General features: G+C 46.5%; 1 protein-coding gene and 1 pseudogene across 8 annotated transcripts in view; both read right to left on the bottom strand.

Moving 5' to 3' along the window:
- The window catches only part of GABPB2 (GA binding protein transcription factor subunit beta 2), an 81,815-nt gene that overhangs the window by 39,726 nt on the left and 14,701 nt on the right, over positions 1-27,388 (bottom strand). For 5 of the 8 annotated variants that reach the window (XM_066377400.1, XM_066377392.1, XM_066377393.1 and 2 more), the window contains 4 exons: positions 25,392-25,559; positions 23,891-24,085; positions 12,719-12,857; positions 2,886-3,071 (listed from right to left, as the gene is read on the bottom strand). In XM_066377400.1, the coding sequence (XP_066233497.1) occupies positions 2,886-3,071; positions 12,719-12,857; positions 23,891-24,085; positions 25,392-25,559 (688 nt within the window). The remainder of the gene's footprint in view (positions 1-2,885; positions 3,072-12,718; positions 12,858-23,890; positions 24,086-25,391; positions 25,560-27,388) is intronic. The other 3 variants (XM_066377397.1, XM_066377399.1, XM_066377398.1) reach the window with 2 other exon arrangements.
- LOC136400542 (protein POLR1D-like) lies at positions 15,924-16,926 on the bottom strand (annotated as a pseudogene).

The following is a 27,388-nucleotide window of genomic DNA, read 5'->3' as shown; positions in this document are numbered from 1 at the left end:
TGGCCTCTGCCCCAGGCGCTAGAGTGGCTCTGGTCATGGCGGAGCAACGCCCCGGAGGGGCAGAGCATCGCCTCCTGGTGGGCAGAGCATCGTCCCTGGTGGGCGTGCCGGGTGGATCCCGGTCGGGCGCATGCGGAAGTCTGTCTGACTGTTTCTCCCCGTTTCCAGCTTCAGAAAAATACAAAAAAAAAAAAAAAAAAAAAGTAGCGCCTGATCAGGCAGTGGCGCAGTGGATAGAGCATTGGACTACGATGCTGAGGACCCAGGTTCAAAACCCTGAGGTTGCCAGCTTGCGCTTACGCTAACCAGCTTGAGTGTGGGGTCGCTGGTTTGAGACCAAAGGTCACTGGCTTGAAGCCCAAGGTTGCTGGCTTGAGCAAGGGGTTACTTGCTCTGCTGTAGCCACCACCCCCACCACATCAAAGAACATACGAGAAAGCAGTCAATGAACAACTAAGGTGTTACAATGAACAATTGATGCTTCTCCCTTCTGGTCTGTCCTTAACTGTCCCTCTCTCTGTCTCTCTCGCTGTCCCTGTCAAAAATAAATAAATAAATAATAAAGCATACTCTATACCAGGGGTCCCCAAACTTTTTACACAGGGGGCCAGTTCATTGTCCCTCAGACCGTTGGAGGGCCGGACTATAAAAAAAACTATGAACAAATCCCTATGCACACTGCACATATCTTATTTTAAAGTAAAAAAACAAAACGGGAACAAATACAATATTTAAAATAAAAAACAAGTAAATTTAAATCAAGAAACTGACCAGTATTTCAATGGGAACTATGGGCCTGCTTTTGGCTAATGAGATGGTCAGTGTGCTCCTTTCTTTTGTTTTTTTTTTTTGTTTGTTTGTTTTTGTTTTGTTTTGTTTTGTTTTCATTTTTCTGAAGCTGGAAACAGGGAGAGACAGTCAGACTCCCGCATGCGCCCGACCAGGATCCGCCCGGCACGCCCACCAGGGGCGATGCTCTGCCCATCCTGGGCGTCGCCATGTTGCGACCAGAGCCACTCTAGCGCATGGGGCAGAGGCCACAGAGCCATCCCCAGCGCCCGGGCCATCTTTGCTCCAATGGAGCCTTGGCTGCGGGAGGGGAAGAGAGAGACAGAGAGGAAAGCGCAGCGGAGGGGTGGAGAAGCAAATGGGCGCTTCTCCTGTGTGCCCTGGCCGGAATCGAACCCGGGTCCTCCGCACGCTAGGCCGACGCTCTACCGCTGAGCCAACCGGCCAGGGCCAATGTGCTCCTTTCATTGACCACCAATGAAAGAGGTGCCCCTTCCGGAAGTGCAGCGGGGGCCGGATAAATGGCCTCAGGGGGCCGCATGTGGCCCGCGGGCCGTAGTTTGGGGACCCCTGCTCTATACCCTGTCCTGTGTGTTCCTTTGGTCACTTCATATATTTAGAGATTCAGACCATACTAGCACATAAGAAATTCCTGTTTTTAGTTTTATTTATTTTTGTGATAGAGACAGAGAGAGGGACATACAAGAAGAGAGAGAGATTAAAAGCATCAATTCTTTGCTATGGCACCTTAGTTGTTCACTGATTGCTTTCTCATATATGCCTTGACGGGGGGCAGGGGGAGACAGCAGAGCAAGTGACCCTTTGCTCAAGGCAGTGACCTTGGGTTCAAGCCAGTGACCTTGGGCTTCAAGCCAGCAACCATGGGATCATGTTTATTATCCCACACTCAAGCCAGTGACCCTGTGCTCAAGCTGTTGAGCCTGCACTCAAGCTGGCGACCTCAGGGCTTCAAACCTGGGTCCTCTACATCCCAATCCAACCCTCTAGCTACTGTGCCACCGCCTGGTAAGGCCCTCACTGTTTTTAATAGCTGCAGAGTATTTGTACCATAATTTATTTATCCAGTTCCCTATTAACATGTACTTTAGTTCTTTTCAATCATTGATGATTTAAATAATGCTGGAATGAATAACATTATATATGTCATTTCTGTGTGTGGATATAAATTCGTAGGAATATAACTTTTTGCCAAAAGGTATGTGCATCATTAATAGTGATAGATACTGCCAATTTGCTCTTTAGAGGACGCATTAATTTATGTTCTCACTGGCAATTTAATAGAGTGCCTGTTTCTCCACACCCTGGACAACATAATGTTATAATGGTATCTTTACAGTATTTATTTGCATTTCTTATGCTATGAATGAAGTAGGCTGAAGAACCATCAGTATTTTCTTTTCTGTGACCTACTGGTTTCTATCATTTGCTGTTTCTACCAGTTTATGGTTTTTACTCACACATTTTATATCTATTAAGAAAATTTGCCTTGGCAGCCTGGTTCCTCTTTCTTTTGCAGAGCTTCCTTGTCCCACCTGGCATCTGACATTCTTGCATTCCCACTACTCACCCTAATGCCTTATTTTTAGAAGAGAGTTCAGTGTCTAAAATATCTTTTCTTAACTTGGGTGGTGAGCACACAATACAATATACAGATGATGCATTACAGAATTGTACACCAGCCTGACCTGTGGTGGAGCAGTGGATAGAACATTGACCTGGAATGCAGAGGTCACCAGTTCAAAACCCTGGGCTTGCCTGGGCATGGCACATAGGAGAAGCAATCAATGAACAGCTAAGGTGAAACAACTATGAGATGATACTTCTCCTCCCTCAACCCCTCTACTCTCTTTCTCTCTATATAAAATCAATAAATAAAATCTTAAAAAAAAAACAGAATTGTACACCAGAAACCTTTATAATTTTATTAATGTCACTCCAATAAATTAATAAAAAAACCACTTAGTATAAAAGAAACGATCAACTGGATTATATTAAAATTAAGAATTTTGTTCATCTAAGAAAAACTTTTTTAAAATGTATCTTTTCATAAACAACTATCTAATGGGGTAACTCACCTTGCTGTCCATCTTGCATAGTTACAATAAATGGCTGGCCAATGGCTCTAGTAGGAATTGCAGTTTGGATATTACCGAGAGGGACTCCATCAGTCACTATGGTGATCACCTTCTGGCTTCCACTCCCCCTCACTTGCTGGATTGATGAATCAACAGAATTTCCTTCTATGATTTCTTCTGAATTAGCTAGAGGTGACAAAAATAAATTTAAAATTTCATTTTTTTGAAATATTGAAGTATAGCAATTTCAGTCTCCTTGAAATTGATAGCATCATGGATAGGAAAACTTGAAAAAAAGTTAAGATTTAACAGTGCACAAAAGCAAGCTCTGACAATGCTAAGTCAGAGGAGAAATAAAACAGAAAATGTATTAACCTTATTTTCTAAAATGTCTTCATCGAGATGCTAATAGCTTTCACTAAAGATGGGTTCTATGGAAAAATACAATCCTGAAGTTCTGGCTTAAACATGCTTAAACTTTTTGTTTGCTTGTTTTGTAGGACGTATCAGAGACCCAGAGACTGCAACGGTCTAAAGGGCACTATGATTCTCCAATATCAGATAAGACATGCTGAGTTTATACAACATATTTGATCTTAAACACTTTTTGGGGGGCCCTAGATGGTAGCTCAGTTGGTTAGAGCATCATCCTAATCATCATGCCAAAATTACAGGTTCAATCCCTGGTCAGAGCACATACAAAAATCAACCTATGAATGTATTAATAAGTGGAACAACAAATACATGTTTCTCTCTTCTTCTCTTCTTTTTCTCTCTCCCACTCTCTCTCTGTCTTCCTCTCCCCCTCTTCTCTCCTTTACCCTCTAAAATCATTCAATAAAGAAACTTTAAATAAAAAGAAGTAGCCTGACCAGGTGGTGGCACAGTGGATAGAGCGTCGGACTGGGATGCCGAGGACCCAGGCTCGAGACCCCAAGGTCGCCAGCTGAGCGCGAGCTCATCTGGTTTGCGCAAAAGCCCACCAGCTTGGACCCAAGGTCACTGGCTGGAGCAAGGGGTTACTCGGTCTACTGAAGGCCCATGGTCAAGGCACATATAAGAAAGCAATAATGAACAACTAAGGTGTCGCAATGTACAACGAAAAACTAACGATTGATGCTTCTCATCACTCCGTTCCTGTCTGTCCCTGTCTATCTCTCTCTCTGACTCTCTCTGAAAAAAATAAAATAAAATAAATAAATAAAAATAAAAAGAAGTAATTAAGCATAAAAACACTTTTTTTAAGGAAGCACTTGAAAGTGTATATGAGACACACTCATGTAACTCAATGGAAACAGAGCATTCACACCCATTAGAAATAAAGAACAGTTAAACATAAATAGTTGAAAGAACCCTGATAGATCATCTAATCCAGGGGTCCCCAAACTACAGCCCGTGGGCCACATGCGGCCCCCTGAGGCCATTTATCCGGCCCCCGCTGCACTTCCGGAAGGGGCACCTCTTTCATTGGTGGTCAATGAAAGGAGCACATTGACCATCTCATTAGCCAAAAGCAGGCCCATAATTCCCATTGAAATACTGGTCAGTTTCTTGATTTAAATTTACTTGTTTTTTTATTTTAAATATTGTAATTGTTCCCGTTTTGTTTTTTTACTTTAAAATAAGATATATGCAGTGTGCATAGGGATTTGTTCATAGTTTTTTTTATAGTCCGGCCCTCCAACGGTCTGAGGGACAGTGAACTGGCCCCCTGTGTAAAAAGTTTGGGGACCCCTGATCTAATCCAACCATCATGCTAGAAATGCAGAAACTGAGACCTAAAAAAGTTAAGGAAGTTATTCAAGATCGAAGAGTAAATTTAAAAAATAGCAAGCACAAGTTTAATCTACTGCTTTTCCTTCTGCCATGCTGCTCACCAATACACATCTGAATAGAGATCTTTATATTGTAATTGCTGCCAGCCAGCAAAACGGGACTGGAGGAATGTTCTCACTACCTAATTGTCAATAACAGAAAGAAATCACACAATCTGTTTTCATTTTGGAGGGAGCACTTTGCAGAGGGCTCCAGACAGATTCCTAGACAACTACTTGGTCCTATCTTCAACTTTCTGTCCCCATCTATACATAGCCTTAGCTTTTCCCAACAGATCACTTATTGATTTGAAAACTTTTTAAAAAATTTATTCATTTTAGAGAGAAAAAAAGAGAGAGAGAAATATTGACTTGTTGTTCTACTCATCTGTGTATTCACTGGCTGCCTCCTATATGTGCCCCGACCTGGGATCAATCAATCAATGAACAACTAAGGTGTTGCAATGAAAAACTAATGATTGCTGCTTCTCATCTCTTTCCATTCCTGCCTATCTGTCCCTGTCTATCCCTCTCTCTCTCTCTCTATCCCTGTAAAAAAAAAAAAAAAATTATATATATATATATCCACCAACAGAATAGTCCTAGGATACTTTCAGTTAATTCTTTTATTTTTTTAATTTTAAATTGATTTTTAGAAAGAGAGAGACAGAGAAAAAGAAACATTGACTTGCTGCTCCACACATTTGTGCTGTCATTGGTTGATTCTGGTATGTGCCCTGTCTGGGGGTCAAACCAGCAACGTCGGTGTGTGGAGAAGATGCACTAATCAACAGAGCTCCACAGCCAGGGCCCACTTTCAGCTAATTCTTTTTTGTTTTGTTTTTTGTATGTTTTTTTTGTATTTTTCCAAAGCTGGAAATGGGGATAGACAGCCAGACAGACTCCCGCATGCGCCCGACCGGGATCCACCCGGCATGCCCACCAGGGGGTGATGCTCTGCCCATCCGGGGCGTAGCTCTGTCGCGACCAGAGCCACTCTAGCGCCTGGGGCAGAGGCCAAGGAGCCATCCCCAGCGCCCGGGCCATCCTTGCTCCAATGGAGCCTCGCTGCGGGAGGGGAAGAGAGAGACGGAGAGGAAGGAGAGGGGGAGGAGTGGAGAAGCAGATGGGCGCTTCTCCTGTGTGCCCTGGCCGGGAATCGAACCCGGGACTTCTGCACGCCAGGCCGACGCTCTACCACTGAGCCAACCGGCCAGGGCCTCAGCTAATTCTTAAAAAATAGAAGATGGGCCTGACCAGGTGGTGGCGCAGTAGATAGAGCATTGGACTGGGATGCGGAAGGATCCAGGTTCGAGACCCCAAGGTCGCTGACTCATCTGGTTTGAGCAAAAAGCTCACGGCTTGGACCCAAGGTCGCTGGCTCCAGCAAGGGGTTACTTGGTCTGCTGAAGGCCCACGGTCAAGGCACATATGAGAAAGCAATCAATGAACAACTAAGAAGTCGCAACGCGCAATGAGAAACTAATGATTGATGCTTCTCATCTCCCTCCGTTCCTGTCTGTCTGTCCCTGTCTATCTCTGCCTCTGTAAAAAAAAAAAAAAAAAAAAAAAAAAAAAAAAAAAAAAGAAGATGGGAAACAAGAAGTCCTTCAACCATTCAGGAAAAGAAAGTCCTTTAACTCAGTTGAATAACACAACCTAAATTTGTCTAACTTTTCTTTTACATGCACTACTTAAGCATCAAGTAGGCCAATCTCCTAAAGGGGGAAAGCTAGGTAGAACTATTTCTCAGTTAAGATGACATTGGAGAGGTCACCTCTATTGTGGGACGGTTTAGTAATTCCAATTAGCAGTTGTCAACATATGGAAGAGAGAAAGAACAGGTTTGCCAAAAGAAACACGATAAACATGATATAGACCCATGGGAGCCAAGGCTAAGAATCTCCACCCTCGATGTCTTCAATTTTGCTTACCATTCCAGATCAAGGACTAGAAAATTTCAGTAGTTAGATTAAAGAGCAAATCACCTGACCAGGCGGTAGCACAGTGGATAGAGCGTCGGACTGGGATGCGGAAGACCCAGGTTCGAGACCCAGAGGTTGCCAGCTTGAGCAAGGGCTCATCTGGTTTGAGCAAAAGCTCACCAGGTTGAGTCCAACGTCGCTGGCTCAAGCAAGGGGTTACTCGGTCTGCTAAAAGCCCACGGTCAAGGCACATAAAAATATAAATAAATAAAAAGATGACCTTTCACATGTCTGTGAATATGTAACATTATTAGCTTTTAAAGACTTCTGGATTATAAAAGCACTTGTTCTAACCAGTGTGGCCTGAACCACTACAAATCCAAAAGTCTGTGAATGATCTGATTACATGTATATGTAATATTTAAGCTAATTTTTAAAAGCCATTTAGCTGAAAGCAAAGTGATTTTAAATGTCAATGAACTATGAAACCATGGTCACTACTGCCCCCTTGTGGGCATGATAGTCGATCTTCACTGAAAAGTTAATTCTCACACTAGCTATTATTGAAGCCCTGCTATAAAATACAAAATATTAAAGTCTCACAACCACCTCATAAAGTATATATTATTATATCTCAGTTTTATATATAAGTAAAGAAGGCTTAGAGAAGTAACTAGTTTTTCTATAGTCGAGCATCTTGTCAATTAATAAATCAGTATTTGAATGCAGACCTGAATGTACAATTCTATATATACTGCTGACAAAAATTAGGGGATAATTCAAAATGAATATGAAGCTATAAAATATCCCCTAATTTTTGTGAGCAGTATATATTAGGTATATGCTCTTTCCACACTATCTCTCAGTAGTAACATTTAAATATCTTCCTTTGATATTATATAAACTGAAGTAGAAATACTAATGCTTTATTTTTTTTCAAGAGAGGATCAGGCAGTGGCACAGCGACCCAGGTTTGAAATCCTAAGGTCGCCGGCTTGAGCGTAGGGTCATGGGCTTGAGCATGGGATCATAGACATGACCCCATGGTCACTGACTTGAAGCCCAAAGTTGCTGGCTTGAAAAAGGGCTTCGGCTGGCTCAGCTGTAGCGGTCAAGGCACATATGAGAAAGCAATCTATGAACAACTAAGGTACTGCAATAAAGAATTGATGCTTCTCATCTCTCTCCCTTTCTGTCAGTCTGTCTCTCTTTTGCTTTTTTTTTTTTTTTTTTTTTTACAGGGACAGAGAGAGTCAGACAGAGGGATATATAGGGTCAGACAGGAACAGAGAGAGATGACAAGTATCAATCATCAGTTTTTCGTTGTGACACCTTAGTTGTTCATTGACTGCTTTCTCATATGTGCCCTGACTGTGGGGCTACAGCAGACCGAGGAAGCCCTTGCTCAAGCCAGCGACCTTGGGTCTAAGCTGGTGAGCTTTTTTTTTTTGCTCAAGCCAGATGAGCCCGTGCTCAAGCTGGCGCCCTTGGGGTCTAGAACCTGGGTCCTTTCGCATCCCAGTCTGATGCTCTATCCACTGCGCAACCACCTGGTCAGGCTCTCTCTTGCTTAAAAAAACAAAAACAAAAATTAAGACACACACACACAAAGGGAAAGAGATGAGAAGCACCAACCTGTGGTTGCGTCACTTCAGTTGTGCATTGATTGCTTCTCATATGTGCCTTGACTGGGGGCTCCGGTAGAGCCAGTGACCCCTTGCTCAGCCAGTGACCTTGGGCTCAGCCAGAGACCTTTGGGCTCAAGCCAGTAACCATGGAATCATGTAGATGATCCCACACTGAAGCTGGCGACCCTGCGCTCAAGCTAGTAAACCTGCACTCAAGCTGGTGACCTCAGGGTTTTGAACCTGGGACCTCATGCCCCAGTCGATATTCTATATTCTCTGTGCCACCAACAGTCAGGCTACAGTTGCTTTTTTTTCTTCTTTTGATTAAGTGAGAGGTGGGGAGGTGGGGAGGCAGGGAGGCAGAGAGACGGACTCCCACATGCTCCCCAACTGGGAGCCACTCCACAAGCCCTCTACACAGTGATGCTCTGCTCATATGGAGCTGCTGCTCTGCTGCTTGGCAACCGAGGTATTTCAGCGCCTGAGGTGAGGCCATGGAACCATCCTCATTTCTTGGGGCCAACTTGCTCAAATCATTCAAGCCATGGCTATGGGAGAGGAGGTGGGAGAGAGAGAAAGAGATAAAGAGAGGGGGGAGGGGTGAAGCAGATGGCCGCTTCTCCTGTGAGCCCTGACCAGGAATTGAATCCGGGACTTCCATAAGCCAGGCTGATGCTCTACTGCTGAGCCAATCAGCCAGGGCCCAGTTTCTTCTTCTTCTTATTTTTTTAAACTAAATCATTTTAGCCTGACCAGGTGGTGGCGCAGTGGATAGAGCGTCGGACTGGGATGCGGAAGGACCCAGGTTCGAGACCCCGAGGTCGCCAGCTTGAGCGCGGGCTCATCTGGCTTGAGCAAAGAGCTCACCAGCTTGGACCCAAGGTCGCTGGCTCCAGCAGGCGGTTACTCGGTCTGCTGAAGGCCCGCGGTCAAGGCACATGTGAGAAAGCAATCAATAAACAACTAAGAAGTCGCAACGCACAACGAGAAACTGATGATTGATGCTTCTCATCTCTCTCTGTCCCTGTCTGTCTGTCCCTGTCTATCTCTGCCTCTGTAAAAAAAAACATAAACAACTAAATCATTTTTTATTTTATTTTATTTATTTATTTTTAGGGAGGAGAGAGAGACAGAGAGAGAGAAGGGGGGAGGAGCTGGAAGCATCAACTCCCATATGTGCCTTGACCTGGCAAGCCTAGAGTTTCGAACCGGCGACCTCAGCATTTTCAGGTCGACGCTTTATCCACTGCGCCACCACAGGTCAGGCCCAGTTTCTTATTTTTAAGTAAAAGTCAGAATCAGAAAAAACAAGAGTACCTGGAAAACTTATTTAAATAAAGACACAAGTTCCTTTGTTTTAAAACAAGTCTTTGTAAAGAGATGTTGAAAAAAGTTCAGTTTTCTCATTTTTAAAGTTTACTTATTGATTGACTGATTTTAGAGAGAGAGGAAGGAAGAGAAAAAGAAACATCAATAAGTTCCTGTATGAGCCCTGACTGGGGATCAAGATCAAACCCATAACCTCTGTGCACTGGGAAGATGTTCCAACCAACCGAGCTATCTGGCCAGGGCAAGTTTTTCCCTTTTAAAAATTTATTTATTTATTTATTTGAGAGAGAGACAGAAAGGGAGATGAGAAGCATCAATTCATAGTTGCAGTGCTTTACTTTTCATTGATTGCTTTCTCACATGTGCCTTGACCAGGGTTCCAGCTAAGCCAGTGATCCCTTGCACAATCCAGTGACTTTGGACTTCAAGCCAGAGACCCCATGCTCAAGCCAGTGAGCCCACACTCAAACTGGATGAGCCCGTGCTCAAGTCAGTGACCTCAGGGTTTCGAACCTGGGTCTTTGGTGTTCCAGGCCAACCCTCTATCCACTGTGCCACCACCTGGTTAGGCAAGTTTTCTCCTTTTTAGAAAGGCATTTTTGTTAGAAACATACAAGTTTCAAAGATCAACACCAAATGCTTTTCTCTGTTCTCTGTTGTTATATATATTCTCAAGAATAAACTGAGGCTCTTATACTTTATTCAAATAATCACATTCCAGCAACCACTTATGTGACTTTTTATTGCTTTAGAGAGAGAGAATAGGGAGAGAATTGGGAAGCATCAACTCATAGTAGTTGCTTCTTTTTTTTTAGAGACACAGAAAGAGAGATGGAGAGACAGGAACATCGAACTGTGTCTGTCTGTGCCTGACTTGAGGATTGAACCCGCAACCTTCAGGAGTAGATGCTTCTTGCATGTGCCTTGACCAGGCAAGCCTGGGGTTTCAAACCGGGGACCTACAGCATTCCAGGACAATGCTTTATCCACTGTGCTACCACAAGTCAGGCACCATTTCTGTTTGTTCTGTTTTATTTACTATAGCTTTGGATTATGAATATTTAACTATTTCCCTTAGCAGTACTATATTATAGCACCCTTATATTTTCATTTTGGGGGTCAGGCATAACCCTTCAACAGATTAATCTGTATTTTACTTTTAACCAGTAAGCACTCAGCTCTAACTTCCATGTCTGATTTTCCCTTCCCCCAGAAAGAGTAAGTGCATATTAGCTTTTAGCTTTAAAATCTATTATAGCCTGGCTCTGGCCGGTTGACTCAGTGGTAGAGCATCGGCCTGGCGTGCAGGGGTCCCGGGTTCAATTCCCGGCCAGGGCACACAGGGGAAGCGCCCATCTGCTTCTCCACCCCTCCCCCTCTCCTTCCTCTCTGTCTCTCTCTTCCCCTCCCACAGCCGAGGCTCCATTGGAGCAAAGATGGCCCGGGCGCTGGGGATGGCTCCTTGGCCTCTGCCCCAGGCGCTAGAGTGGCTCTGGTGGCGACAGAGAGACGCCCGAGAGGGGCAGAGCATCGCCCCCTGGTGGGCGTGCCGGGTGGATCCTGGTCGGGCGCATGCGGGAGTCTGTCTGACTGTCTCCCCGTTTCTAGCTTCAGAAAAATACCAAAAAAAAAAATCTATTTTAGCCTGACCTGTGGTGGCGCAGTGGATAAAGCGTCAACCTGGAAACGCTGAGGTTGCCGGTTCAAAACCCTGGGCTTGCCTGGTCAAGACACATATGGGAGTTGATGCTTCTTGTTCCTCCCCCTTCTCTCTCTTTCTCTCTCTCTCTCCCCTCTCTATAATGAATAAATAAAATCTTAAAAAAAAAATCTATTATAAGTTGCCTGACCAGTGGTGGCACAGTGCATAGAGCATCGACCTGGGATGCTGAGGACCCAGGTTTGAGACCCTGAGGTCACCAGCTTGAGCGTGGGCTCATCTGGCTTGAGCATAGGCTTACTAGCTTGAGCACATGGTTGCCAGCTTGAACGTGGGAGGGATCACAGACAAGACCCCATAATCGCTGGCTTGAGCCCAAAGGTCGCTGGCTCGAAGCCCAAGGTCGCTGGTTTGAGTCCAAGGACCATGGCTTGAGCAAGAGGTCACTGGCTCAGCTGGAGCCTCCTGATCAAGGCATGTATGAGAAACAATACATGAACTAAAGTGATGGAACTACGAGTTGATGCTTCTCATCTCTTTCCCTTTCTGCCTGTCTGATTGTCTGTCTCTCTCACTAAAGAAGAAAAAAAAATCTGGCCCTGGCCGGTTGGCTCAGCGGTAGAGCGTCGACCTGGTGTGCGGGGGACCCGGGTTCGATTCCCAGCCAGGGCACATAGGAGAAGCGCCCATTTGCTTCTCCACCCCCCCCCCTTCCTTTCTGTCTCTCTCTTCCCCTCCCGCAGCCAAGGCTCCATTGGAGCAAAGATGGCCCGGGCGCTGGGGATGGCTCCTTGGCCTCTGCCCCAGGCGCTAGAGTGGCTCTGGTCGCGGCAGAGCGACGCCCCGGAGGGGCAGAGCATCGCCCCCTGGTGGGCAGAGTGTCGCCCCTGGTGGGCGTGCCGGGTGGATCCCGGTCGGGTGCATGCAGGAGTCTGTCTGACTGTCTCTCCCCGTTTCCGGCTTCAGAGAAATACAAAAAAAAAAAAAAAAAAAAAATCTATTGCAAATCATCTATTTTGGGAAGATTTTAATAAAGGAGTAGGTATCAGAGAGAGTATGTATTCATCTCATAGGAAAACCTGGGGTTTTCATTTTTTTTCTTTCAGAGACAGAGAGAGAATCTGAGAGAGGGATAGACAGGGACAGACAGACAGGAACGGAGAGATGAGAAGCATCAATCATTAGTTTTTTGTTGCGCACTGCGACACCTTAGTTGTTCATTGATTGATTTCTCATATGTGCCTGACTGCGGGCCTTCAGCAGACCAAGTAACCCTTGCTCAAGCCAGCGACCTTGGGTCCAAGCTGGTGAGCTTTTGCTCAAACCAGATGAGCCCGCACTCAATCTGGCGGCGTTGGGATCTAGAACCTGGGTCCTCTGCATCCCAGTCCGACGCTCTATCCACTGCGCTACCACCTGGTCAGGCTGGGGTTTTCATTTTAAGTCTAAAATAAATGCCACATTATCAGAATATTACCTGAGGTTGTTTTGGTATTGGTTGAAGAAACTAGACTAGTGAGGTTGACAACTTCTCCTGACGTGAAGATAAATGGGGTAGCCATAGTCACGGGGTTGGCTCTTTCAGAATTAGCATTCACCTGATTCTGCATTGCTTCCTAAAAAACAAGGTGGATATTTCAAAGTCAGAACACATATTAGCCCTAGTTACACAGTTACTAGTTATCCTCTACCCCCACTACTCTACCAAGTAGAACTAGTTCTAGCACACAATGTCCCAGGGAGCTCTAATTAAGACAACGGTTTATTTTTTTGGCTCTATCTGATTAGCCTGGTCGGTTTAGAGTATCCTCCCAAAACACCAAGGTTGTGGGTTGGATCCATGATCAGGGCACATACGGGAAGTGCCCAATGAATGCACAATTAAGTGGAACAAAGAAATGCTTCCTTCTTTTTCTCTCTCTCCCTTCCTCTGTCTCTCTAAAATCACTCAATCAATAATAATTGAAAAAAAAAAGAATTCAGAGCTGAAAAAAAATCCCACTTTATTTCTTGTTTTCTAACGAGGAAAACAGAAATATTAGATTGCTTTCTCAAACTTATTTCTATTTTAGAAAAAAAGGTGTACTATGTGCAAAACTTTTACTCAATTCACTTAACCTCTCTGGGTCTTATTTTTTTATATGAAAAATAGGGGGGTGGCCTAAAAAGTAATTTCCAGCCTGACCAGGCGGTAACGCAGTGGATAGAGTGTCGGACTGAGAAGCAGAGAATCCAGATTCAAACCCCAAGGTCAGCTTAATTGGAGCATGGGCTCACCAGCTTGAGTGTGGGGTTGCTGGCTTGAGCATGGGATTATAGACATAACCCCATGGTCACTGGCTTGAGCCCAAAGGTTGCTGGCTTGGGCAAGGGGTCACTCACTCTGCTGTAGACCCCTGGTCAAGGCACATATGAGAACGCAATCAATGAACAACTAAGGTGCCACAACAAAGAATTGATGCTTCTCATCTCTCTCCCTTTCTGTCTGTCCCTATCTGTCCCTCTCTCTGATGTTCTGTCAAAAAAAAAAGTAATTTCCAGTACTAATATTCTGTGATTAATTATGTACATGTCAGCCCTGTAGCCAGGTAGCTCAGTTGGTTAGAGCATTGTCCCCATTTGCCAAAGTTGCGGGTTTGTTCCCGGGTCAGGGCATATATAACAATTAACCAATGAATGCATAAATAAGTGGAACAACAAATCAATGTTTCTCTTTTCCTCTCTTCCTCTCTCTGTAAAATCAACATATAAAACATTTTTTAAAATTACCTACAAGTTAGCCCTGGCTGGTTGGCTCAGTGGTAGAGCACTGGCCCTGAGTGTGGATGTCCCAGGTTCAATTCCTGGTCAGGGCACACAGGAGACGTGCCCATCGGCTTCTCCAGTCCTCCCCCTCTCCCTTCTCTCTCTATTCTCCTCCCACAGCCATGGCTTGGTTGGAGCAAATCGGTCCCAGGTGCTGAGGATGGCTCCATGGCCTCACCACAGGTGCTAAATAGCTCAGATGCCAAGCAACAAAGCAACCACTCCAGATGGGCAGAGCATCACCCCCCAGTGGACATGCGGGTGGATCCCGGTCAGGGCGCATGTGGGAGTCTATCTCTTTGCCTCCCCGCTTCTCACTTCAAAAAAAAATTTTTTTTAATTACCTACACGTCAATGTGCTAGCAGGAGATTCCTACAGAGAATCTACAGAGAGATATTCTCCAGAGTTCTGTCCAACTATTTGTTCCATTCTGCCACTGAAGAATTCCTCAGAGACTATATAACAAGCAAAATAAATGAATGCCAGATTTTAAAGTCTAGTTTCATATGCTGCACTTTTGCTTCCAGGAATGTTTGTACAATCTGGGTGTAAAGATATTTCTTTATTATTTTTTTTTCACGTTCAGAAGCAGTTTTCTACAAACATGATACTACTAAAAAGTCCCAATTATGAGAGAGAGGTCTCTAAACAAGGAATTGAAAGTTAAAGAGGATAACCAGTCTATAGGGAACCATCTATATGAAACAAAAAACAAGCCACTGAAAATGTAAGAGAAATGTCTACTTTTTTAAATACTTAAAAAATATATTTTATTTATTAATTTTACAGGGTGGGGGTGTGGGCATGAGAAGTATTAACCCACAGTTGCTTCACTTTAGTTGTTACTGCTTGCTTGTCATACGTGCCTTGACCAGGCAAGCCCAGGGTTTTGAACCAGTGACCTCAACATTCCAGGTCTATGCTTTATCCACTGCGCCATCACAGGTCAGGTGAGAAATGTCTATTTTTCATACATAACTATCCCTTTGACTAAGAGCTTCAGCTTGAAACAGATTATCCATTCTGTGGTTACTGTTAAATTTCCTTTCTGAATATGCCTTCTTCTGTCCTCCACTATCACTTCCTTAACTCAAGCCCTCACTAACTCTTGACTGGACTAATGAAAGTCACTACATAGTTTTTTTTCTTAGAGACAAAGAGAGGGATAGATAGGGACAGACAGGAGCGGTGAGAGATGAGAAGCATCAATCATCAGTTTTTGTTACAACACCTTAGCTGTTCATTGATTGCTTTCTCATATGTGCCTTGACCGTGGGGCTACAGCACACCGAGTAACCCCTTGCTTGAGCCCACGACCTTGGGTCCAAGCTGGTGAGTTTTGCTCAAAGCAGATGAGCCCGCACTCAAGCTGGCGACCTCGGGGTCTCGAACCTGGGTCCTCTGCATCCCAGTCCAATGCTCCATCCACTGCACCACTGCCTGGTCAGGCCACTACATGGTTCTTTTTTTTTTTATAATTAGTTTTCAATTTTGAAACAACTATATGCTAAGAGTGGTTATCATAGGTCTTTAGCTAAATAAGACATAGCATTAAAATAATTATATCCATTTTAACTTTTAAGAGTTCTTTTTTTTTTTTTCCTGAAGCTGGAAACGGGGAGAGACAGTCAGACAGACTCCCGCATGTGCCCAACCGGGATCCACCCGGGACGCCCACCAGGGGCGACGCTCTGCACACCAGGGGGCGTCGCTCTGCCGCGACCAGAGCCACTCTAGCGCCTGGGGCAGAGGCCAAGGAGCCATCCCCAGCACCCGGGCCATCTTTGCTCCAATGGAGCCTTGGCTGCAGGAGGGGAAGAGAGAGACAGAGAGGAAAAAGGGGGGGGGGGGGTGAAGAGTTCTTTTTAAAGCACCACTTAAAACTTACATATTCAAAAAAATTAAACATAGAAAAACTTGTTTCTCGGGAATGAGTGTAAGAATGCGCTTTGCTTACTGACATAGGGCACTAATTTCAAAGCCATTCTGAGTTTCCTACATTGTTCCTTGCTAAATATCTAGCCCTTGGAAGGCTATAGCTTTTCTTAAATATGATTTCTAAATTTTAAATTTGTCACCCCAAAAGGTAAAGTATAGGATTTACAAGTATTTCATTTTTTGAGAAATTCTAAGAAATAACGAAAATTGCAGCACACCCAAAAAGCTGAAACTAGTTTTAACAATTGAATACCTTTATGTTCTAGATTTATTTAGAAACCAACTTCTAAACGAGGTAAAACAGAAACAATATATATGTATACTACACTGCTGAAATAGCTTACACTTGCCAAGGCATCTTCAAAGCAAGTCCCTTTGTACTAAGTGCCTTGAAGAGTATCTAGGCCACTTCCTGCTTGTGGCAACAACAGAGGATCTACTGTAAAAACTGCTCTTAGGTGTCTGCTCTGCCGGCTCAAGGCACATCCTCAATAACCTTCTCTGCACACCCCAGTCTCCCATGCATACTGGTATTCGTGGCTAGGGACAGTCTGGCTTATTCTCGTGCTTGCCTCATCACTTGTCTGACCGCTTCTCATATTTGTCCCATCTGCTCTGCTTCCTGGGCGGGAGCGAGCAGCTGTGCCTTGGGCTGGGAAGCTGTGCTTGTAAGGGTGGGCTCTTTGCTTCCTCCAGCTTTCTTCCTTCTGGTTCTGGCTCTTCGCAGGTTCCTTATCGCCCTCTTTTTGTTCATGGTCTTGCTCTTTATGGGAGGGGAGTATGTTCTTAATTGTGTTAATAAGAAATCTTTTGTTGGTGCCATCAAGAGGACACTTCATCCAACCCATAGGTCCCATTGTTTCTGCTCTTGTTTTCCCATGTTTTGCCTCTTTAAGCAGTTCTTCTATTACTTTCCTCTCCAGTTCCTGGTCTTCTTCCATGCCCCATGTTGCAAAATGTGCGCGCTGAGCGGGGAAGGAAGGAATGAAGCGCTAACAGCACCAACCATAGGAGTGGAGCCACTACATGGTTCTTTAGCATCAAGTTGTCTCTCTCCATTCTGCATACCACACTCCAAATAATCATCTTTTTTATTTTTTTATTTTTATTTTTTTATTTTTTATTCATTTTTAGAGAGGAGAGAGGGAGAGAGAGAGACAGAGAGAGAGGAGAGAGAGACAGAGAGAGAGAAGGGGGGAGGAGCTGGAAGCATCAACCCCCATATGTGCCTTGACCAGGCAAGCCCAGGGTTTCGAACCGGCGACCTCAGCATTTCCAGGTCGACGCTTTATTCACTGTGACACCACAGGTCAGTCTAATCATCTTTTTTAAAAAAACATTTTTAAAAAATATTTTATTTATGCCCGACCAGGTGGTGGCGCAGTGGATAGAGCGTCCGACTGGGATGCGGAAGGACCCAGGTTCGAGACCCCGAGGTCGCCAGCTTGAGCGCGGGCTCATCTGGCTTGAGCAAAAAGCTCAGCAGCTTGGACCCAAGATCGCTGGCTCCAACAAGGGGTTACTCGGTCTGCTGAAGGCCTGCGGTCAAGGCACATATGAGAAAGCAATCAATGAACAACTAAGAAGTCACAACGCACAACGAAAAACTAATGATGCTTCTCATCTCTCTCTCCGTCCCTGTCTGTCTGTCCCTGTCTATTTCTGCCTATGTAGTAAAAAAAAAAAAAATTATTTATTAATTTTTAGAGAGAGGGGAGAGAGAGAGAGAAGGGGGAGGAGCAGGAAGCATCAACTCCCATATGTGCCTTGACCAGGCAAGCCCAAGGTTTCGAACCGGCAACCTCAGTGTTCCAGGTCGACGCTTTATCCCACTGTGCCACCACAGGTCAGGCCAAAAAACATATTTTTAAAAGATTTCATTTAGTACCTGACCGGTGATGGTACCGTGGATGGAACATCAACCTGGAACACTGAGGTTGCCAGTTCAAAACCCTGAACTTGCCTGGTCAAGGCACAGATGAGAAGCAGCTACTATAAGTTGATGCTTCCTACTGTTCCCCCCTTTCTCTCTCTCTTCCCTCTAATCTCGTATGTGCCCTGACCGGGCAAGCCCTGGGTTTCAAACCGGCAACCTCAGCGTTCCAGGTCGATGCTCCATCCACTGCACCACCACAGTCAGGCAAATAATCATCTTTTAAAAAAAATAGTCTAGCCTGACCGGTGGTGGTGCAGAGGACAGAATATCACCTTGGGATGCTGAGGTCCCAGGTTTAAAACCCTGAGGTTGCCAGCTTGAGCACGGGCTTCCAAGCATGAGTACAGGATCATCAACACCATCCTATGGTCGCTGGCTTGAGTCCAAAGGTTGCTGGCTTGAAGTCCATGGTCACTGCCTTGGCTAGAGCTCCCTGGTGAAGGAACACATGAGAAGCAATCAATGAACTAAAGAAACACAACTAGCCCTGGCCGGTTGGCTCAGTGGTAGAGCGTCGGCCTGGCGTGCAGAAGTCCCGGGTTCGATTCCTGGCCAGGGCACACAGGAGAGCCGCCCATCTGCTTCTCTACCCCTCCCCCTCTCCTTCCTTTCTGTCTCTCTCTTCCCCTCCCGCAGCCGAGGCTCCATTGGAGCAAAAGATGGCCCAGGCGCTGGGGATGGCTCCTTGGCCTCTGCCCTAGGCGCTAGAGTGGCTCTGGTCGCGACAGAGTGACGCCCCGGATGGGCAGAGCATCGCCTCCTGGTGGGCGAGCCGGGTGGATCCTGGTCGGGCGCATGTGGGAGTCTGTCTGACTGCCTCCCTGTTTCCAGCTTCAGAAAAAATACAAAAGCCCTGGCCGGTTGGCTCAGCGGTAGAGCGTCGGCCTAGCGTGTGGAGGACCCGGGTTCGATTCCCGGCCAGGGCACACAGGAGAAGCGCCCATTTGCTTCTCCACCCCTCCGCCGCGCCTTCCTCTCTGTCTCTCTCTTCCCCTCCCGCAGCCAAGGCTCCATTGGAGCAAAGATGGCCCGGGCGCTGGGGATGGCTCTGTGGCCTATGCCTCAGGCGCTAGAGTGGCTCTGGTGGCAACATGGTGACGCCCAGGATGGGCAGAGCATCGCCCCCTGGTGGGCAGAGCGTCGCCCCATGGTGGGCGTGCCGGGTGGATCCCGGTCGGGCGCATGCGGGAGTCTGTCTGACTGTCTCTCCCTGTTTCCAGCTTCAGAAAAATGCAAAAAAAAAAAAAAAAAAAAAAAAAAAAGAAACACAACTACAAGTTGATGCTTCCTCCTCTATCTCTCTCACCACAAAAAAAAGTCTAACCTGACCAGTGGTGGCAGAGTAGATAGAGCACTGACCTGGAAGACTGAGGTCAACAGTTCAAAACTCTAAGGTCCCCAGCCTTAGCATGGGCTAGCCAGCTTGCATGCAGGCTCACTTGAGCGTGGGATCATTGATATGATCCCAAAAGTCACACATTTGAGCCCAAGGTCCAATCCTGGTCAACACATGTACAAGAAGCTACTAATACACAACTAAAGTGAAGCAACTACGAGTTGATGCTTCTCACTATCTCCCTTCCTGTGTGCATCTCTCTCTCTCAAAAAAAGTTTAATCATATGAATCCTATATTTAAAAACTCCTACTGAATCCCAACTACCCACAAAATAGTCCCAACTCCTTTGTATGTCATGTAACAGCCTACATTGAGAACCTAGCTAACTCTCAAGCGTTAGCTCCCAAACTTTACGTCCCTTGCCAAGTCTCGATAAGTCACAGAACTACTCTTTCCTGCATCTTCCATGTCTTTTCACACCTCTATGTCTTTGATTTGCTCTTTTTCTAGCTTAGAATATAATTTTCTCACTTTTCTGCCTACTTCTTGTTCAAAACTCAGTTCAAGCCTGACCAGGCAGTGACGCAGTGAAGTGTTGGAATCGGACATGGAAGACCCAGGTTTGAGACCCCAAGATCACCAGCTTGCGCACAGGCACATCTGGTTTGAGCAAGGCTCACCAGCTTGAGCCCAGGGTTGCTGGCTCAAGCAAGGGGTCACTCTGTCTGCTGTAGCCCCCCGGTCAAGGCACATAAGAAAGCAATCAATGAACAACTAAGGTACCACAACGAAGAATTGATGCTTATCATCTCTCTCCATTCCTGTCTGTCTGTCCCTATCTATCCCTCTCTCTGACTTTGTCACAAAAAACAAACAACAACTAAAAAAACTCATCTCAGGCCTGACCAGGCGGTGGCACAGTGTTAGATGCTGACGACCCAGGTTTGAGACCCCGAGGTTGCCAGCTTGAGTGTGTGCTCATCTGGTTTGATTGAGCAAAGCTCACCAGCCTGGACCCAGGGTCGCTGGTTCGAGCAAGGGGTTACTCAGTCTGCTGAAGGCCCACGGTCAAGGCATATGAGAAATCAATGAACAACTAAGGTGTCGCAACGAAAAACTGATGATTGATGCTTCTCATCTCTCTCCGTTCCTGTCTGTCCCTATCTATCCCTCTCTGACTCTCTGTCTCTGTTAAAAAAACAACAGGCCCTGGCCGGTTGGCTCAGCGGTAGAGCGTCGGCCTGGCGTGCGGGGGACCCGGGTTCGATTCCCGGCCAGGGCACATAGGAGAAGCGCCCATTTGCTTCTCCACCCCCCCTCCTTCCTCTCTCTCTCTTCCCCTCCCGCAGCCAAGGCTCCATTGGAGCAAAGATGGCCCAGGCGCTGGGGATGGCTCCTTGGCCTCTGCCTCAGGCGCTAGAGTGGCTCTGGCCGCAGCAGAGCGATGCCCCGGAGGGGCAGAGCATCGCCCCCTGGTGGGCAGAGCGTCGCCCCTGGTGGGCGTGCCGGGTGGATCCCGGTCGGGCGCATGTGGGAGTCTGTCTGACTGTCTCTCCCCGTTTCCAGCTTCAGAAAAGAAAAAAAAAAAAGAAAAGAAAAGAAAAGAAAAAACAACAACAACAAACAAACAAACAAAAAAACTCATCTTAGGACCCTGGACAGTTTGCTCGGTGGATAGAGTGTCCACCTGGCATTGGAAGTCAGGGCACACATGAAAAGTAACCATCTGCTTCTCTTCCCCTTCTCTCTTTCCCTCTCGCGGTAAGTGGCTCAACTGGTTAAAGCGTCAGCCCTGAGCGCTAAGGATAGCTCAGTTAATTCAAGCATCAGCCCCAGCTGGATCTGGGTTGAGGCACATGCTAGAGACTATCTCCCCTCCTCTCACTTAAAAAACAAAGCAAGCTGAGGAGCCAATGGGGCGAAGCTACCATCTTCGAGATTATGACTGAACGCCTCTAAGTCAGAATCCCGCCCAGGCAGAACGATACTGGGCCTTGGTTGGCCGGATATCCCACGCCGTCCTGCCAGCGTGCCCCCGAGCGTGCCCCCGTGCGTGCCCCCGTGTGGCGCGTAGGGACCATCAGGTGCGAAGAGCCCCTTGTCCTGGGAAACAGGGTGTGGCCAGAAAGGGGGCTGCCCCCGTCGCCCGTCAGGCAACGCACGTTCGCGGGGAACCTGGTGCTAAACCATTCGTAGACGACCTGCTTCTGGGTCGGGTTTTTGTTAAGTAGCAGAGCAGCTCCCTCGCTGCGATCTATTGAAAGTCAGCCCTCGAGCCTGACCTGTGGTGGCGCAGTGGATAAAGCATCAACCTGGAAATGCTGAGGTTGCCGGTTTGAAACCCTGGGCTTGCCTGGTCAAGGCACATATGGGAGTTGATGCTTCCAGCTCCTCCCCACCTTCTCTGTCTCTCTCTCCTCTCTCTCTCCCTCTCTGTCTCTCTCTCTCCCTTTCTCTCTCCTCTCTAAAATGAATAAAAAAAAAAAAAAAGTCAGCCTTCAACACAAGGGTTTGTCGTTCCTTCTTCCTTCCTTCCTTCCTTCCTCCCTCACCCGTCCGCCGGGACTTGGGGGGGGGGGGAGAGAGGGAGACCCCGGTGTCCGTCCACGCTCGCTGTGCCATGGTCCACGCCTACTGTGTGGCCCCGTCGGGAGTCGGGAGTCGCGCGCCGCGCACGACCCCCCTTTCCTCCTCTGCATAAAAAACAAAAACAAAAACCACAAAGCAAAACAAAACAAAAAAACACTTCAGTTCAGCCCTGTCCGGTTGGCTCAGCGGTGGAGCGTCGGCCTGGCGTGCGGGGTACCCGGGTTTGATTCCCGGCCAGGGCACATAGGGGAGGCGCCCATTTGCTTCTCCACCCCCCCCCTCCTTCCTCTCTGTCTCTCTCTTCCCCTCCCGCAGCGGAGGCTCCATTGGAGCAAGGATGGCCCGGGCGCTGGGGATGGCTCCTTGGCCTCTGCCCCAGGCGCTGGAGTGGCTCTGGTCACGGCAGAGCAGCGCCCCAGAGGGGCAGAGCATTGCCCCCTGGTGGGCAGAGCGTCGCCCCTGGTGGGCGTGCCAGGTGGATCCCGGTCGGGCGCATGCGGGAGTCTGTCTGACTGTCTCTCCCCGTTTCCAGCTTCAGAAAAATACAAAAAACAAACAAACAAACAAAAAAACACTTCAGTTCAGATTCTACATCTACTTTAATCCTTGCCTTCAGCATCATTAATACTCCCTCTTTTGTGCTCCTGTAATAGCTGTTCCATACCTGTTCATCACCAGTGTATTGTAATGTTTTATTTCTTGTCTAAACTTCATCAGGCTGTAAACACTCCAAAGGCAGGGTCAAGTCCTATTAATCTAAAAATCGTTGTTACTCCCTAATAAGAAATTAATGGGTGAGGCCCTGGTTGGGTAGCAATTGGTTAGGGTGTTGTCCCAATACACCAAGGTTGCAGGATTGATTCTAGGTCAGGGTACATACAACAGTCAACCAACGAATGCATAAATAAGTGGAACAACAAATCAATGTTTCTCTCTCTCTCTAAAATTAACAGATAAAAACATTTTAAAAAGAAACACTAAAGTGTGAAATCATTACAGATAACTTAATTCTGAGATTGCTTCCTTATGACTTAATGGGTTTAGAGCTATGTACTGTCTTACATCAGTTGATGTACATTCAGAAAACATAAAGAGGCTTTTAATATAGTCAACGGTAACAAAGAGAGAGAGACAGAACATCAATATGTTTCTATATGTGCCCTGACCAGGGATCAAACCAGCCACCTCTGTGTTTCCTGACGACGCTCTAACCAACTGAGTCAAAAGCGTCATCTGGAAGCACAGAGGTGGCTGGCTCGATCCCTGGTCAGGGCACATATAGGAACAGATCTATATTCCTGTGTCTCTCTCTTTCTCTTTCCCTTCCTCTCTCTCTAAAATCAATAAAGATAAACTTTAAAAAATATATATATACATTAATGCTACCGAGTGATAAAATTAAGGCATATTAGAAGTATTCTTTGATAAGACAGAGAATATTCAGTTGTGATTCAGCTCCCAGAGTAAATCCTTAACTTCAACTGAAGTATACTCTGGGGATAAAAAACAAAACAAAGCAGCCTCACCTGTGGTGGAGCAGTGGATAAAATGTTGACCTAGAACGCTGAAGTCACCAGTTCAAAACCCTTGGCTTGCCTAGTCGAGGCACATATGGCAGTTGATGCTTCCTGCTCCTCCCCCTTCCCTCTCTCTCTCTCTCCTCTAAAATGAATAAATAAAATCTTTAGCCTGACCAGGCGGTGGCGCAGTGGACAGAGCGTCAGACTGGGATGCCGAGGACCCAGGTTCAAGACCCTGAGGTTGCCAGCTTGAGCGCAGGCTCATCTGGTTTGAGCAAAATTCACCAGCTTGGACCCAAGGTCGCTGGCTCAAGCAAGGGGTTACTTGGTCTGCTGAAAGCCCGCAGTCAAGGCACATATGAGAAAGCAATCAATGAACAACTAAGGTGTCGCAACAAAGAACTAATGATTGATGCTTCTCATCTCTCCGTTCCTGTCTGTCTGTCCCTGTCTATCCCTCTCTCTGACTCTGTAAAAAAAAAAAAAAAAAACCTTTAAAAAATAAAACAAAAGAACACCACACCTGAAGGATGACCAGAATCTCAGCATTGTTTTTCTCCAGGGCTATGTCAAAGGCAGATTTATCAAACTTGCTAAAAGCATGGACATCAGCTCCATATTTGATAAGCAGCTCTACAACATCTCGATGGTGGTATTCTGTGGCCCAATGCAAAGCTGTCATCTTCAGCATATCCTTGGCATTCACATCAGCACCATTCTGCCATAGAAAAGTAATTTTTTCATATAGACACTGGTTATAGCAGCACAGGTGCAAGATCCCATCACCAATACAGAGGATTTCCATAGAGTACACATATTCAAATTTAGATCACTTTTAAGAAATATCAAAGGAAAAACATTTCTCAAATTATCCTGAATGCTAGTAGATATATGCCTTCAATGAGTGGGTCTTCTAAGGATATCACTGGAAAATTGTAACAGATGGAAGAGGAAGGAGAAAAGAACCAATTTTGGGGGGGGGAGTATTTTTCTAAAGTGAGAAGGGGGGAGGCAGAGAGACAGACTTCCGCATGCGTCCAATAGGGGTCCACCCACATGCCCACCAGGGGCATGCTCTGCCTATCTGGGGCGCGCTGCTCTGCTACAACCAGAGCCATTCTACCACTTGAGGCGAAGGCCATGGAGCCATCCTCAGCGCCCAGGCCTTCAATGAAGCCTTGGCTGCGGGAGGAGAAGAGAGATAGAGAAAAAGGAGAGGGGGAAGGGTGAAGAAGCAGATGGATGCTTCTCCTGTGTGCCCTGGCCGGGAATCAAACCCAGGACTTCCACACGCCGGGCCGATGCTCTACGGCTGAGCCAACCAGCCAGGACAAAGGAAGATTTTTGTTGTTTTTATTAACAGAGCCAAGAGTCTAAAAAAATAGGCATAAGTGCAGAAAACACATGCAGAAAAGGCATGAAGTAAAATCAAGCCTAAGTAGGTGGTGGCGCAGTGGACAGTGTCGGCCTGGGATGCAGAGGATCCAGATTCAAAACCCAGAGGTCATATGGCTTGAGCACGGGCTCACCAGGTTGAGCATGGGGTTGCTGGTTTGAGGACGGATCACAGACATGACCCCATGGTTTCTGGCTTGAGCCCAAAGGTCACTGGCTTGAAGCCCAAGGGCGCTGGCTTGAGCCCAAGGTTGCTGGCTTGAGCAAGGGGTGACTGGCTCAGGAGGAGCCCCCTGGTCAAGACACATATGAGAAAGCAATCAATAAACAACTAAGGTGCTGCAACAAAAGAATTGATGCTTTTCATCTCTCTCCCTTCCTGTCTATCCCTATCTATACATCTCTCTGTCTCTTAAAAAAAAAAAAAGAAAAATCAAGTCTGTTTAGCTTTCAAAAGATTAGAAAACAAAATTCTCATAGTCATATTACTCTTAAAAGAGATGCAATTCAATGCTATAAACTGCCTTCAATTTGATCTTTCCAAACCTAGTTTCCAACCACTTGTTTAAGTAAGAAAAGGAAGTAGATGTTTTTTTTACACTATAGACCCGCCATTATTCTTGCTTTACCCTAACAAGCAGTTCCACGATGTGCGCATGTCCATCAGCTGCAGCCATGTGCAAGGGGGTCCTGTCCACTTTCGTTCGGGCATCCCTGCTAACGCCTGCTCGAAGAAGCACTTCTGCTGTGGAATAATGACCATACTGGGCTGCAAGATGAAGGGGTGATGTTCCAAGCTATAGGAAAATAATACTGAATATCAACTGTGTGCAGACTCATAAATCATTACTGGAAAGATACAAATGAACAAGAAATGAGTTTTATGGTTCCTGGCCCTGGAGAGAATATCTGGTTTAGCAGACAGGGCTGAAAAAATGACTTAACTAAAAAATTAATAACAATTCCTGACTGGCAGTAGTGCAGTGGATAGAGCATCAACCTGGGATGCTGAGGGCCCAGGTTCAAAACCCCGAGGTTGCTGGCTTGAGCACAGGCTCACCAGCTTGAGTGTGGCATATCTAGCTTGAGTGAGGATCATCAACATGATCCTAGGGTCGCTAGCTTGAAGTCCAAGGATGCTGCTGTCTTGAGCCCAAGATCACTGACTTGGGCAAGTGTCATTGGCTCAGTTTGATCATCCTCCCCTCTCCCCACACCCCATGAAGACACATATGACAAGCAATCAATAAACAACTACGGTGCCTGACCAGGCGGTGGCGTAGTGGATAGAGCGTCAGACTGGGATGTGGAGGACCCAGGTTCAAGACCCCAAGGTAGCCAGCTTGAGCGCAGGCTCATCTGGTTTGAAAAAGCTCACCAGCTTCAACCCAAGGTTGCTGGCTCGAGCAAGGGGTTACTCAGTCTGCTGAAGACCCGCGGTAAAGGCACATATGAGAAAACAATCAATGAACAACTAAGGTGTTGCAACGAGCAACAAAAAACTAATGATTGATGCTTCTCATCTCTCTGTTCCTGTCTGTCTGTCCCTGTCTATCCCTCTCTCTGACTCTCTCTGTCTCTGTTAAAAAAAAAAAAAAAAAAACAGGCCCTGGCCGGTTGGCTCAGTGGTCGAGTGTCGGCCTGGCGTGTGGAAGTCCCGGGTTCAATTCCCGGCCAGGGCACACAGGAGAAGTGCCCATTTGCTTCTCCACCCCTCCCCTCTCCTTCCTCTCTGTCTTTCTCTTCCCCTCCCGCAGCCAAGGCTCCATTGGAGCAAAGTTGGCCCCAGCGCTGGGGATGGCTCCATGGCCTTTGCCTCAGGTGCTAGAATGGCTCTGGTCGCAACAGAGCAACGCCCCGGATGGGCAGAGCATCGCCCCCTGGTGGGCGTGCCGGGTGGATCCCGGTCGGGCGCATGCGGGAGTCTGTCTGACTGCCTCCCCGTTTCCAGCTTCAGAAACACACACAAACACACACACAAAAAAATAACAAAACAAAACAATAAAAACAAAAAACTAAGGTGATGTAACTACAAATTGATGCTTCTCTCTTCCTTCCTGTCTGGCTCTTTGCCAAAAAAAAAAAATATATACACACACACACACACACTAATGGGAAATAAATATGCCACCAATTAAATAAGTGCTAAATATAATGGATTTAAGTCATGGGGGATTTATCAAATAAGATTTCATAAAGGACATCATTTTAAGCTGGGCTTAGGAAGGTTTAAAAATGGAAAAACAAGAGCATTCTAAGTTAAGGGTAAAGGGAGGGATAGATACAGGTTTAAAACAATTTTTAGGGGCCCTGGCTGGTGGCTCAGTGGATATAGCATTGGCCTGGTGTATGGCCGACCCAGGTTTAATTCCCAGTCAGGACACACAGGAGAAGCACCCATCTGCTTCTCCACCCTTCCTCCTCTCCTTCCTATCTATCTCTCTCTCTTTCCCTACCGCAGCCAAGGCTCCAATGGAGCAAAGTTGGCCTGGGCACTGAGGATGGTTTCATCGCCTCCACCTCAGGCGATAGAAGGGCTCCAGCTGCAACAGAGCAACGCCCCAGATGGGCAGAGCATTGCCCCCTGGTGGGCATGCCGGGTGGATCCCGGTCAGACGCATGCAGG

Source organism: Saccopteryx leptura, chromosome 3, assembly GCF_036850995.1.
Source record: "Saccopteryx leptura isolate mSacLep1 chromosome 3, mSacLep1_pri_phased_curated, whole genome shotgun sequence".
In the NCBI taxonomy this organism is placed as follows: Eukaryota; Metazoa; Chordata; class Mammalia; order Chiroptera; family Emballonuridae; genus Saccopteryx; species Saccopteryx leptura.
The sequence above is the reverse complement of the archived record's forward strand: the minus strand, read 5'-3'. Positions and strand labels throughout refer to the sequence as shown.